Consider the following 14,770-nt stretch of genomic DNA (forward strand, 5'->3'; position numbering starts at 1 on the left):
TGCCTTGGAGGCAGATGAGCAGGAACTGGCTCCAGTCAGAGCCCAGACCATAAGTTTTAGAAGACAACTAAAGAAAATACTTTCATGATTTGGGGTAGAGACTTCCCAAATAGGGCTTAACCATTAAATTTTAAAAATTGACAAATTGAACATTAAATCTATAAGCTTCTGATCATTAAAAAATGTCATTAAGAGGGTGAATTGGCATTCCTCAGACTGGTAGAAGATATTTCCAATGCATATATCTAAAGAAGAATTTGCATCCAGAATGCATATATTGAACAGGAGACAACGGCAAAATAGCCAGTAAACATACATAAAGATATTCAACTTTAATTATCAGGGGGGAAAAAAAACGTAAGGAGATACATTTCCATACACGTCAGATAGTATAAAATTCGAATTTTATAAAATAACAATACTAAGTGCAGGCAAACATATGGAGGACCCATCATTCTTATAAAATGCTGGTGGTTGTGTAGCACTGGTCCAAGTTCTTTGGAAAACTCCTTGGCATGACCTATGTTTTATTTATTTATTTATTTATTTATTTATTTATTTATTTATTTTTAAACCTTTTTTTTTAATGTTTTTATTATTTTTGAGAGACACAGGGAGGCAGAACATGAGCAGGGGAGGGGCAGAGAGCAAGGGAGACACCGCGTCCAAAGCAGACTCCAGGCTCTGAGCTGTGAGCACAGAGCCCAATGCGGGGCTCGAACTCACAGACCACTAGATCATGACCTGAGCTGAAGGCGGACGCTTAACTGACTGAGCTACCCAGGCGCATGACCTATTATGCTGAATACACACATACTATGGATCCAAGAATTCCGTTCCAAGGCATACTTCACATATAAATGTGCACCAAATGACATGTGTAAGAATGTTCATAGCATCATTAGTAATGGTTTAAAACAGAAACAACTCAATTTCCCATCAAGAGTAAAATTTGTAAATTATGAGGTATTTTTGCAGTGAAACAATGTAGAACAATGTAAAAATTATCAATAGATAATTGAAATAAGAGATGCAAGAGGATCTAGTTTATGAGCCCATAAATATGGGGGGGGGGAAGGCAAACTTTGATGATTTTTGTCAGAAGAATCCTTATCTTTGGTGCAGGGTAGTACAGAGTGAAATGAGGCAGGAATGACGTTTCCGGGACATTATGTTCTATAAGTGGTGTTGATATAGTGGTGTTCACTTTGTAAACATTCATGGAGCCATATAGATAAGATTTGTGCACTCCACTGTATGTTACATGTCATTAAAAAAATGGATGTTATTGATATCAGGTGCTGAAACTCCCAGTAGGCTCCCCAAACTTGTGTTGCAGGAGTGGTGGTGGGGGGAGGGGTGGGGTGGAGTTGAAGATGATAGTAGAAAAAGGACAATGACAACAACAAGAACAATGATAGGCACTAGTCATTGGCATAAAAGATGGGGACAGGGAGGGAGAAAATAAAGCCACCCTCCAATCTTTTGAAGTAGGTGCTATAATTACCCTGGTTCGTATAAAAGAAAGAAGCTCAGTGGGACTAAGTGACTTGCCAAAATTGACAGATATTTATATAATAAAACTGAAACTGGAACCCAGGCCAGATGCTTAACTCCATACTTTTTCATTGCATACAAAAATAATTTATGTTAAAAAAAAAATCTCATTTTGAAGGAAAGATCATCTAGTACTAAACTAGGACAGACCTCCAAAGTTTTATTTGGTTTAACAATAGTATAGAGACTCCTGGGTGTCTCAGTCCGTTAAGCATTTGACTTTATCTCAGGTCATGATCTCACATCCCTGAGTTTGAGACCTGCATTGGGCTCTGTACTGACAGCTCAGAACCTGGAACCTGCTTCCCATCCTCTGTCTCCCTCTCTCTCTCTGTCCCTCCCCCACTCATGCTCTGTCTCTCTCTGTCTCTCAAAAATGAATAAATGTTAAAAAAAATATTTTCAAATAGTATATAACTCCACCCCTGCAGATAAAGCAGCAGAGGAGAAAATTATTTAAAGACCATAATATTGCCTCGTTACTGAAGACCCGATGATCCTGATGACTCTAATTGTTTTATACTGATAGTTTTTTGCTCGGACATTACTATTTTACTCTATAGTAGTTTTGTGTCAGTTTTCCTAGTGCCAGTGAAGTCTTTGCAACTTAAGAGGAAAAATTTTGAAAACAGTAAGTCATGTCTGCCAAAGGTAGTAACAGAATTTGGACACTCATTTTCTGTCCCCAAGTTTCGCCAGTCTACCAGGCACTCTCTTCGCAAATCATCCCAATTTATTCTTTAAAAAAGGAGTTCGGGGGCACCTAGGTGGCTCAGTCGGTTTAGCATCTGACTCTTGGTTTCACCTCATGTCATGATCACGGTTCGTGAGTTCGAGCCCTGCGTTGGACTCTGAGCTGACAGTGCAGAGCCTCCTTGGAATTCTCCCTCTCTCTCTCTCTCTCTCTCTCTCTCCCTCTTCCTCTCCCCTGCCTGCTCTCTCTCTCTCTCTCTCTCTCAAAATAAATAAAAATAAACTTTAAAAAATTTAAAGAAAAGAATTTGGAACTGGGAGACTTGGAAGCAAAAGATCCTTAATGATTTTATTATAGCATTTTATAGATATGTTTGCTGAAGGTAGATATGTATTAGAGTACTTATTATATTTATATTTGCAGATTAGTTTCTCTCTCTTTTAATTTTTTTTCCCAAAAGGAGGGACTTAGTGATCACCGAATCAGGAATTCTTTTCCTTATTCAGTTTATTTAAGGCATTGGTATCTCCCACATTACCTGTGAGGCCTTCATGGGATGTTTCCTGTTTCAGGCCAGAACCTTTATACCACTTTGTTGACTTGCTGCTTACCCTAATTTGATGGAGGAAAGCTTTTTATGTGAATTATGTAGGCACACAATTTGGCAAAGAGTAAGAGGAAAAAAGGCTTAAAGACACCATAGTCAACAAAGCCAATGCTAAATACACACACACACACACACACACACACACACACACACTTTATTTTATCACTCTCAGGAAGCACAGTACTTTGCAATTTCAACTCAAAGATTGAAAATAAAAATCTCTGTCACGCAGAATCACTTAAAGAAAATCCCTTCCTTCCCCACTCTCCATTATGACTAGAGCTTAGAAATCATTTGAATCTACACATCAGTGCAACAGAAAGAGATTCATGAGTCGATATCATTAGATTTACCCCATTGTGTACCCCTTGGTGTGTTCCAATTCTACTCCCTTTAATCTACATTGGGATGCCTTCCCAGTCACCCATTCAGGGTATCTGGTTTCATCACAGCTAGGCTCTTTCTACAGCAGGGCCTCCCAGGCCTCCCTGGACCTACTGATATTTTCAACCAGATAATTATTTGTTATGGGAGGCTGTCTGGTACATCGTAGGATGTTTAATAGCGACTCTGGCCTTCTACTCACTCTATGCCAGTATCACTACCCTGCCTCAAACTCAGTGTTGACAACTGAAAATGTTTCCAGACATTGCCAAATGTCCCTTGGGGAGGCAAGTGGTTCCTAGTTGAACTCCAACATCCCACGAAATGTAAACGAGTCACAAAAATACAGAGGAAGAGGAAAGAGGACATATCTGACAAGCATATTTTAAGATGTTTTAAGCTTTCCAGGAGGATCTTTATATCTAGATAATTTAGATATTTTTTCTTTTATAAGAGACGTAGGGGCCACAGCAGTGTATCCATTGTTTCAGATCTTATCTCTTGCCATTACTTTGCACATCTGACCTCTTGCCACTGGCTCCACTACACTCAGTCTTCTTTTGGAGGTCAGCTTGTAATAATTTCAGTTTCTTTTGGATCTCAGTCAGAATACCTATTTTCTGATCCAAAATGGACAATAACTGGGCAATGCAAAAATCAACATCATAGTTTACCCCATCAGCTGTCTCCTGGATGTTGTTCCCTGGCGGTTGTCTTGATTCCGTCCACGAAGTCCTTGTATCCTCCCCTAATGGAGTGGACAGTGTTTCAGTGTGCTTAGCCTGTTCTTCCTCTTCACTCTGGATACAAGGTATTTTAATGACTCCATCCCTTTGAAGGGATGTTTTTGAATTTCTAACGTGAGTCTCCAACATCCTTGGCATCTCAGGTCCAACCGGGTAGAAACAAAGATGGTGGGGCCTTAAATCCAGAGTTAATTCTTTCACTCTGTTTGCATATCTTAAAGTGTTGAGGGTGTTTTCACAAGAGGCCATCCCTGGAGAGATAGTAGCAATCATACAAGTGGAGGAGTTGTGGCCTAGGAAGGAGTCCCGGAGCACCTGCGTGAGTTTGCTGGCTCTGAACGGGGTATGGGACTTGTTCTGACCCAAAGCCCGGATGCATTCTTTGAGCGCCAGGAGACTTTTATTAATCTCCGCCCCTTCCAGCTGCCGCTTCCGGTTGGCTTTGGCAGTATCCGCTCCCCTTTCGTTCCCAGCCAAGTCAACGAGGGAAAACTTGCCATGCAGTTTCCCTCCTGACTTTAGGATGATCTGGAACACCGCATGGCTCCTGGAAGAGTGGGCATTGACTGATGTCCGTCCCGAAGTCCGGCAGCTGTTCCCTAGCTCCACGAGGTTCAACACGTCCTCCACACAACATACCTCCTGCTCCTGAAGTCCGACCACCTGGACTCGCTGATTGCCATCCTCAAGGACTTGCAGCTTCTTCTTCAAGTTTAACAGATCATACACCTTGCCCCCATAAATCTCAAAAAATGTCCCGTAGACTTTGAGGCCCAGCTTCTCATAAGCTGCAGTTTGGAGCAGGAGGAAGACATCCCGCGCCACCAGGGCATAGATGCCTTTGGAGCAATCCTGGTCCCTTCCCGAAAAGGCCCCGCCCATGGTGTGCGTTTTCCCACTGCCTGTCTGCCCGTAGGCAAAGCAGGTGGCCATGCCCTTGCGGAAGATGGACTCCACCAGCGGCTGGGCGGTGAACTGGTACACTAACTCGTTGGAGGCGGTGTCATCGAAGGCATGGTCGAAGCAGAAGGTCTGGTTCTCCAGGTAGCGAGTGAGGTCCACCTTTTGCTTGGACTCATGCACCATGACCACGTTGTCCGAGGGGATGGTGATGATGTCCAGGTCCTTCATGGTGGTCTCTCGCTGGTTGAGAGGACGCTTCCGCACGCAGACGCAGATCTGATGGTCTTCCCGGGGCTCCAGCCTGGACACCTTGCTGCCGTCCAGGTGCCTGCGGTACTCTTCGATCATGTGCATGATCTCGTAGTTGGGGTTTCCCGTGTTGACATTGAGGGCGCGTTGGGCTCGGATCTGCAGCTGCAGCTGCCTGCGCTTCTCCCGCTGCTTTTGTAGCTTCTCGATTTCCTGTAGGCAGGGAGACTTTTTCCGCTTCATCAGGCAAGGATTGCTGGGGACTCTCAGATCGGGGCTGTCCCCTGAGGGCGTTTCGTTTTTCTGGGGGATGGTCACAATCCACCGCGTGGCCGCGCACTGGTCCCCGATGGCCGAAGGGGGCGCTAGAGACAAGGGCAGCAGTGAGGACGGCGTGGGGTGCTGAGCGGAGGCCAGCGCGGGATTCAGCAGGAATATGGTCTCCAGGTCAACCTTCTTGCCCTTCTTGACTCCCTTTTCGACCCACTCCACCGTGACCCAAGCGTTTTCTCTTTTGATCTCTGTGACCACAGCGAGGTGGATGCGCCCGTCGCTGCGCTGGATCGCCACGCAGATGCCCACTTGGACGTCTCCCGCCTGCGGCATCAAGGGTTTCAAGTTTGTGAGACGAGGGGCGACGGGGAGGCATAACTGGCTGGCCATGGTGAAGGATAGAGGTGTCAGGGCTCGCCTTTGGGGGGCCCTTGGGGTTGGAGCGGCAGGACCTGAGCCCAGGCCAGCCTGAAGCGCCCGGAGCACTGACGCACCTGTGGTTTACACCTGCCTTTGTGAGTGGAGCACTAGGGCTCTTCCTGGGGCCAGTGGCGTCACAAAGGGTTGGAGACAAGAGGCAGCAGAGCCTAGGGCCTCTAGATGGAAGCTGGGGGTGGGAGGGGCAGTGGTGGTGGAGGGCGCGTTGGTCATTCTAGGTGCAGAAACACCTGGAATAGAAAAAAATGTTCTCTTACCGCTGAGGACATAGGGATCGGAGTTGGGAGTGGGCTAAGAGTTCTATGGACGCTTGAGCCTAAGCTTTAGGAACGTCCCTTCTCCCCTGCAGCCTCAAAGCTAAGGGCTTCGGTTTGAGAACCAGTGAACATTCCCTTCAACTTCAACTCTCCAGTGATCAGCGGGGACAAGTGAAGGCAGAGCCGGCCGCAGATCACGGGCTTCTAAGGACAGGATCCCGGAGAAAGGCCCTCAAACCTGCCATCCTTCTTCGCTCCTGCACCCCCTTCGAAACTCGTTGGCCGCCACAATTTATAGTCGTCTTTAATGGGATTTCTCATTACAAAATCAAAATGAGTTCCATGTAGTGGGTTCTTGTGGTAGTTTGCTAATAGGGCATTTCCTTAGGTGCATCTGGGTTTGCAAACACGAGGTGTTTATCACGTTTCAGGAGGCTCTGATAGCTATAACGTGAGTGTTGCTGCTCTGGTAGTCACCACCATTTGGGGGATTATTTCAGTACTTACCTTTCTAAATCCTTCAGTCATTACACTTTTGGCCTCATTATCCATAATTTGGAGAGGAAAGAGGGACTTTTGGTGGAAACAGAGAATTCATCTTAATACCTGCTCCTTACCCTGTGTGTGTCCTTTAGACGTTGTGGAGGTGTGGCCAGAGGGAGGGCGCTGGGAGAGGGGTGGTGGTGCAGAGGAAATGGAGAGGAAGCTGAGAGGATCAGAGGCAAACATATATTTTGACAAGATTGTAATTATTTTTTTCCTGTAGGATGATTTGCTTGAAAACAACAAAAAATGACATCAACTGCCAGATAGGCCAGTTGAGGATTAAGGTGGGGGGTGGGGGGGAGGGCAGAGAGAGAGGCAGACACAGAATCGGAAGCAGGCTTCAGGCTCCGAGCTGTCAGGGCAGAGCCCAACACAGGCTCGAACCCGTTCCTGGATGACCTGAGCCAAAGTCGGACACTCAACCAACTGAGCCACGCAGGTGCCTCTACTCACTGGTTAATACAGGCTTTTGTGTGTCTTCTCCCTCCTCCTCAGCCCATCCTAATGTGGAGTTAGACTGTCCTTTCCCTGCCTCTAGAAGTCTTCTATAACCGTGACATCTTTAAATCTCCCAACCAATTATAACCCTATTTCCTTGGCCAGCCTCATCCAGTCAGGGACTCTGTCTATTTCTCATGCTGCTCCTAGAGTTATTCTGACAGCCAATTCCTTAGTAATTCTCCGCTTACAAACATTTCAGTAGCTCTCCATCATCCTAATTGATACAGCACAAATTCCATACAAGGGCACATGGTGCACATTGCCATCTTGCCCGCCTTTACATCCTCAAGCTTTAACCACTGTCCACACTTAGTCTAAAGTTGAGCCATACTGAAGAATTTGAGGTCCTTCAAACAAAGTATGTTTTCAAATTACTAATTTCTAGCCCAGATGGTTCTCAATATTAGGGTACATGAAATTGACCTACAAGAGCTTGTTAAAACAGATTGCTGGTCCCGCCCCGAGATTCTGATTCAGGAAGTATGAGGTGGAGTCAAGAATCTACATTTCTGACAAGTTCCCAGGTGATGCTGATGCTGCTGGCTCTGGGAACACAGGCCTTGGGAATCACTATTTGAGCTCTCAGACTAGAATAGCTTCTCTGTATCTCCTCATTTGTTGACAGTTCTTATGATCTCAAACTGCATTTGCAGCAGTATCGTTTTCATCTACTAATACAAAATTCAGAATTCAGTAACCATCTCCATACCCTTCCCATTTTGTGGAATTTATTCTGAGGAAACAGTCCATCTAAGAAAACACTGTGGGTTTTTACTAATGAGGTAAATATAGCATTTGTCAAACTGTAAAGGCCTAGATACAAGTTACGGTATCATTTTTGGCCAAGACCTGAATGACCATTTGGTAGATGACCAGTTTCTCCAGATTAGAGACTGAAGATTGGAGACGTTGTATTTTTTGACTGAATATAACCAAGCAATCTATTTATATGAAATGCTTACCACATGCTACTTCCTCTTCCAAAGGATTCCTACCCTCAAGGAGCTTACCATTTCTACTTTTTGTTCTATATACCTGTTAGAAGCCTATGCCTGACAAGCAACTGGGTATATTCTCTTTATTTCAAATCCCCTTTTTCTCAGAAGCCTAACAAGTATCAGGTATAGCCCCCTCAAGAGAGGATACTATGAAAGGAAGTAAGTACAGGAAATGAGCTTAGTAATTTTCATTTATTAATTACATACCTGCTCCCAGGTTGGGCCTGTCAGAGTTACTTTACAGGACAGAATGTGATTTCTAGCTTCATTTTAGATACAAACCTCCCAGGAGAAATGCATCAAATGAGTGCCTTTCGAGCACTGTTTTAATGGACATCTAGCAGCTGTTCAGTTTGTTTGATCACCTTGGGGGTCTGTATTTTTCCAGTATATGGATGCAACCTGAGGTTGATTTCGTTCTTCAGAGGAGCTCAGGAAATTTTCACAAATCTCTTTGAAGAAATGGAATTTATCACTTCCAGTTTAAAAGTTGTATGTGTGTGTTTTAAGAGTAGACAGGTAACTTATTAGGTATATGCCTTCAGAAAACAAGGGGAAAATTAACTTTTAGAATGAGAATAGTATTTTACCATTGCAGCAGGTACCTCTGTCTTTTGACATTGTCTCATTTTTCCCATGCACTGCACTTACCCAGAAGTGATAAGTCCACATTTTTCTAGCCCTCTTACTGATTTAATAGGCAATTGTTTCTATGACAACGACGTCAACTCAGAGCTATCTTTTCCCAGCTTATTAAACAGCATTGGTTACCTGGGGATATTTACATGATTCCTATATATCTGTTGATTGCGGAAGTTAATCTATGATGTTAGCCGAGATGGTTAAACTAATAATTGTCGGTGTCTCCTTTTAAACCCATTTGTTGTTCAGCTTCCAAGTTTCAATTTTACTCCACATGCTGAGGGGAGAGGCTTGGGTTTTGCTTATAGTGTACATATCAGTATCGTTTGCTTGTAACTCAACCTACAACTACAGAAATCAGGTTACTTGTGAACAAAGTAGGTGCCTTTGGAGTTCAGCTACAGATCTTTAACCTGAGAGCCACGTGCTGTATTCCTTGTCCTTAGAGGCTTAAGTTTTACAATTCAGGATATTGAAGTTAATTTGCCATGGAACAAAAAAACAATAAGGGATATATAATACTTTCGTGGGAAATAATCATCGGAACTTGGATATTTGTCCTAGAGAAGGGTTGAGAACAGACCTCTCTCTATATACTTAAAGAGAAGAGGAACACAGTTTGTTCTCTTTGAGATAAGGTGTGTGAACATTCAATTATGAAATTGACTTACCTCAGCATCACTTCTCTTGAAAAGCATTTCTTGACATCCATTGCTTCCTTTTCTCTACCTCAATCCCAATGAGATTATTTGCCTCTCAATTCCCACCTTTATTCCATATTTATTTTTCATGTTTTTGGTTAAAAAATCATTTTTTACCATTTTTGGTTAAAAGTATCTGCATCTTTCTCTCTAGGTAAATACAGTAATTAAGACCCTGGAGAGAAGGGAAGAGAATGCTTCACTTGTGTTTGTATACCTGGTGTCTGGAACGGGGACTTACCAAGTTTCCTGGAACTATAAATACTAGCACAATAGGTGGATGTTTCTGAGAGGGAGACCTCAGGTCAAACTAATGAAGGACCTCATTCAATCGGGTATACATTCAACGTATCTTAACAACTTTCTTTTCAATGTCAAGGTCTGAGCTAAGTGATAGAAATAGTGAAGAAAACTGCCCTCAACTCTGCCCTCATGGGGCTTACAGCCCTATTTTGGAGACACATATTAACAAATAATTTAGGTGCACACACACATATACATATATGCACAGTTATATGTGTGTATTATATATACGTTTTGCAGATTTATGGATAGCCTTCTGATAATTGCAGCTGTCTAAGAGTCAGGGTCCTATCCTGGTGTATATCCAAGTAGAAAGTAAATGATAAATGACAATTTGTTTGGAAAAATAGTGCAGACCAGATTTAAATAACAAATCCATCAGGAGTTGGGCTAGATTTGTGTCCTCAAATCTGGCTGTGTATCAGAATCATCTGGGAATCTTTGACAAAGTACAGATTGCCTGGCTCCACCCAGACCTGCTGAATCAAACTCTAGTAGACAGAGCCTAGGAATCTATGTTACTAAAAAGCCCCCCAGGTGATTCTTACATTACTGTGAACCCAGAAAGCATTGGACTACATGCCCTCTAGGTCTCTTTCTGTTCAGAGATTTTATGATCCCATGGTTCTGTGAATAAAAAAAAAAAATCCTTTGATATACCTGTATCAGGGTCTATTGAAATTTATTCCTTTCTCTCTTCCTCCCTTTTTTCCTTTCTTTCTTTTCTTTCTTTCTCTTTCTTTCTTTCTTTCTTTCTTTCTTTCTTTCTTTCTTTCTTTCTTTCTTTCTTTCTTTCTTTCTTTGATATTTTGAATGTTTGATGATATTCCTGCTTCAACAAATGGAACCCAATGCAGTTTTACTGGGAAAGCTACTTTTAAGTTTCTGCAAAAGGCTTGTTGCAAAATCTAATCTTTGGGATTATTGCCTAATAACATGAATAAAATTGCATGATACCAAAACCTCATGTCAACAAAAGTTTGTAAGCATGAAGGCATACCATTTATGTTTGTATCTCCGATAGTGCTTTAGAATAGCACCTAGTACATAGTAGATATATAATAAATACGAAATTGAACTGTTGTGTACCATGAAGTAAATATGTGATTTATACATGCTTTTTGATCGCTTTTGCCTTTTGGCTAAGTGTATAAGGTGAAAATTATACCAAGATTGAAAATCTTTAGCTTTATACTATGTCTCAGTGTGATTTCTGTAGGTTACATTTTTTTTTTTTTTATTTCTTGATGTTTTATTTATTTTTGAGAGACAGTGTGTGTGCAAGCAGGGGAGGGGCAGAAGGAGACAGAGACAGAGAACCCGAAGCAGGCTCCAGGCTCCAAGCCGCAGAACCCTACACGGGGCCCTAGCCCACAAACCGCGAGATCATGACCTGAGCCAAAGTCAGGCGCTCAACTGATGAGCCACCCAGGCGCACCTCTGTAGGTTACATGATAAGCACTACTTATCACTGTTGGAGCCTAGTATCTGCCTGTCAGAGTAACATATGTTTACCATTTTGAAACGTTTTTTATATTCATACCTGGAAATAAAAAAGATCACTAAGATTCTAAGGAATAGAGCATGATGTCAAAATAACCAGTTGATTCAGGAAAAATACTTTCTTTAAACAGCTGGTTGGTTAAATAGAAATAACCACTAGATTGGTTTATATTTTGAGGACATGTATCTCGTATTATACAAGGTGATAAGGTTTCAGCAAGTGTTGGGAAACCTCTAGATATAACCATTTGCTATTAGTGAATGTATGTTTGATCTGGTAAATAAGAGATATTGCTTGCAGCAAATATTGGGTAAGGCTGTATGCTAAACTCAGCACTTAGCAATTAGTCGTTAAGTAAATGAATGAATGGATACGTGGATGAAGACACGATTGTTAAATCTCAACAAACATGGAGTTTTCAGCCAGAGTGAATACATGTAATTCAGATCATGTTACAAACTGGTTTTTAAAAAATCTTCAGTGGGGGCGCCTGGGTGGCGCAGTCGGTTAAGCGTCCGACTTCAGCCAGGTCACGATCTCGCGGTCCATGAGTTCGAGCCCCGCGTCGGGCTCTGGGCTGATGGCTCAGAGCCTGGAGCCTGCTTCCGATTCTGTGTCTCCTTCTCTCTCTGCCCCTCCCCCCTTCATGCTCTGTCTCTCTCTGTCTCAAAAATAAATAAACGTTAAAAAAAAAATTTTTTTTTAAATCTTCAGTGGTTTTCCATTTCACTGCTTAAAAACTCAACTTTTTGTGCCAGGCATCAAGAAGACCCTGCATACTTTGCCCTTATCTTGTGTCATTCTTCTCCCCCTTTTTAAAAATAATATTCCAGCCACACCAGTCTTCGTTCAGTTTTTTGACCCACCCAGCTTTTTCAAGAATCAAGGACTTGCATACTTTGCTTCTCCTGGGACTGGATCCTTGTCATTCTGTCCCTTCCCGTAACAGATGTGTGTCTTTGTCTCTTCTTGGTTTGAACCCTGACTCCACTGCTTCCTAGTTCCATGACTGTAAGTAAACAAGTTATGTAATCTCTCTGTGCCTCAGGTTTTTTTTCAACAGTATCTGCCTCACAGGGGTGCTGGGAGGAATGTGTACAAGTTAAATGAAAACAAACAAACAAACAAACAAACAAGAACAAGTCCTGGAACACAGTAAGAACTTCGTATATGTTGCTTTTTATTACCACACTCTGTAATTAATGTGTTTGCTTCTTCTATTGTTTATTCTGTTTCTCCTATTAGGCTGTCATGAGTGTGGTTAAGAGGACCAGCAAGCCACAGAACTTTAATAAGAGAGCTTTCAGCATGCAGAAAAGAGACCTGGGCTTGTCAGCTTAGGCATTGGTTCTTATTTGATCTGGAGCAAGAAACACCACTTTTCTGAAATTCCATTTCCTCATCTGGAAGAAGAAGAAGGAGAAGAAGGAGGAGGAGGAGGAGAAGGAAGAGAGGGAGGAGGAGGAGGAAGAGGAAGAGGAGGAAGAAAGAGTTAAACCAAATCTCTCAATTCTCTGGCTATTAAGTAAAAATATTTCTAATTTGCAAACAGTTAAGCTTCATTCAAAAGGTGATAAAGTTATCTCCACTTTGTAAAAGATTCTTGAATGCATTTTAGCTAATTGGTAAATAATGAGAACTCTATGTTGGATTATGATACAGAAACAATGATGAAATGTAGTTGGAGAAAATGTTTGGGTTAAATGGATGCCTACAGATGCCTCCATATACTTACAAGTGTAAAGGGCACTGGAGATCAATGTATGGTCTGCACAAAACAGATTAGGTGTTTGGTCCTCACTCTGGACTTCAGCCTCTTGGCACATTTTAATTTCTCCAAGGTGAGTGTGTTACCTTATCTATAAGGCATTTTATTTTTAATCTGAATAAGAAACTTGTGTACAAATCAGTTTTTATCCAGATTTGACTCAGTATAGGTATGCATGAATATCTGCAATTTATTCTTATAGCCTTCTTTTATCTGAGTGTTAGTAGCATGATGTATGGTCACAACTATTAGAGAAACACAGGTGATTCATTAAATGTTTCTAATGAGGGGCGCCTGGATGGCTCAGTCGGTTGAGCGTCCGACTTCGGCTCAGGTCATGATCTTGCGGTCTGTGAGTTCGAGCTCCGCGTCGGGCTCTGTGCTGACAGCTCGGAGCCTGGAGCCTGCTTCCGATTCTGTGTCTCCCTCTCTCTCTGACCCTCCCCCGTTCAAGCTCTGTCTCTCTCTGTCTCAAAAATAAATAAACGTTAAAAAATTAAATGTTTCTAATGAATTCTGATGTCATTTCACTGAAAATTTATCTTCTGTGAGGGAGAATATTTGAAGGTGAAAAATGCATTCAATGGCAGAAAGTTGTCCTAGAATATTTCTACATTGTGAATGGGACCTTTGAGATGGGCCTTGTTACCTACTTCATTAAAACATAATAGTATATAAAAGAGCTATCTCAAAGAGAATGGGAGAAAACATTATCAATTTTGTCAGGTTTTATTTTGAGTTGTAATTACTGGTCTCATTAATTATATAGATAAATTTTATCAAACCAATAAAAATTAGCCATTATGATGATTTACCAAAAACTGGAAGTATTATATTAATCTATTTGATGGTTTAATGAGGCACAATCAATTTTTATTAATTTTATATGTAAGAAAACTGTTAAAATATTACTAGGAGAAAGCTTGTATTTAATATTACCGCTACTAATTCTTAATCATGCAGAGATTCTATTAATTCAGATTATAGTTTAGTGTTAACTTCTATCTGCAAGCTAATAACACTATCACTGTTCCACCCATATGTAAGTATTTATTATTAACAAAGTGCTTATACAAATCATATACAAACATACCCAGCCAACTTTTGAAGTAAACAGGGTAGATGTTATTTATCACATCTTACTAATAAGAAAGCTGGAATTTGGAGAAAATCTTTACAAATTGATATTTGTAAAAAGTGACTTGAATTGGAACAAGCACATAGATACTTATAATAATTTTAATATATGTCAGATCACGTTAAAAAATGACAAGAATCATGGTTATCAAATATGAACACTGGGAAAGTTATTATCTCTTTCTCAGTTTTGTTTTGTTTTTTGTTTTTTTTAATTTGTCATATATGGGTAGTAACCGATGTCAATGGTTTGGTGGTGAAGACTGTGTGATAATGTATGTGACACGCAGCGTAGGACCTAACAGTAAGAATTCAATAAGCCATATCTTAATGGAAGATGTTGAGGACTGATAAAAGGTGAACGTATTAGGTAGCATTTTGAATCTTTCTGCTTTATATGACCCACAACTTGTGATTTATCTATACGACATCTATAGGCTTTATCTACAGAGTGTCTTTAGAGTTTCCTTCTTTCCAGATTCACTAATGAAAAAATGATTTTGTGCTGTTATATGTCCAGAGGGACACATGATTCTTGATACTCCTTAGTGGAATTATAGAA

General features: G+C 41.5%; 1 protein-coding gene across 1 annotated transcript; it reads right to left on the reverse strand.

Annotated features, from left to right (window-relative positions):
- Window positions 1-3,608: 3,608 nt before the first annotated feature.
- On the reverse strand, window positions 3,609-5,923 carry KIF2B (kinesin family member 2B). The gene has a single exon (XM_040497093.1). The coding sequence runs from the start codon at window positions 5,801-5,803 to the stop codon at window positions 3,737-3,739; it is 2,067 nt and encodes a 688-aa protein (XP_040353027.1). The 5' UTR covers window positions 5,804-5,923; the 3' UTR covers window positions 3,609-3,736.
- Window positions 5,924-14,770: the final 8,847 nt, after the last annotated feature.

Source organism: Herpailurus yagouaroundi, unplaced genomic scaffold, assembly GCF_014898765.1.
Source record: "Herpailurus yagouaroundi ecotype Mexico unplaced genomic scaffold, PumYag 189, whole genome shotgun sequence".
NCBI classification, from domain to species: domain Eukaryota; kingdom Metazoa; phylum Chordata; class Mammalia; order Carnivora; family Felidae; genus Herpailurus; species Herpailurus yagouaroundi.

What these genes read in the sequence shown, in the direction of transcription:
- KIF2B (XM_040497093.1), bottom strand. Translation starts at nt 5,803, where the DNA reads ATGGCCAGCCAGTTATGCCTCCCCGTCGCCCCTCGTCTCACAAACTTG.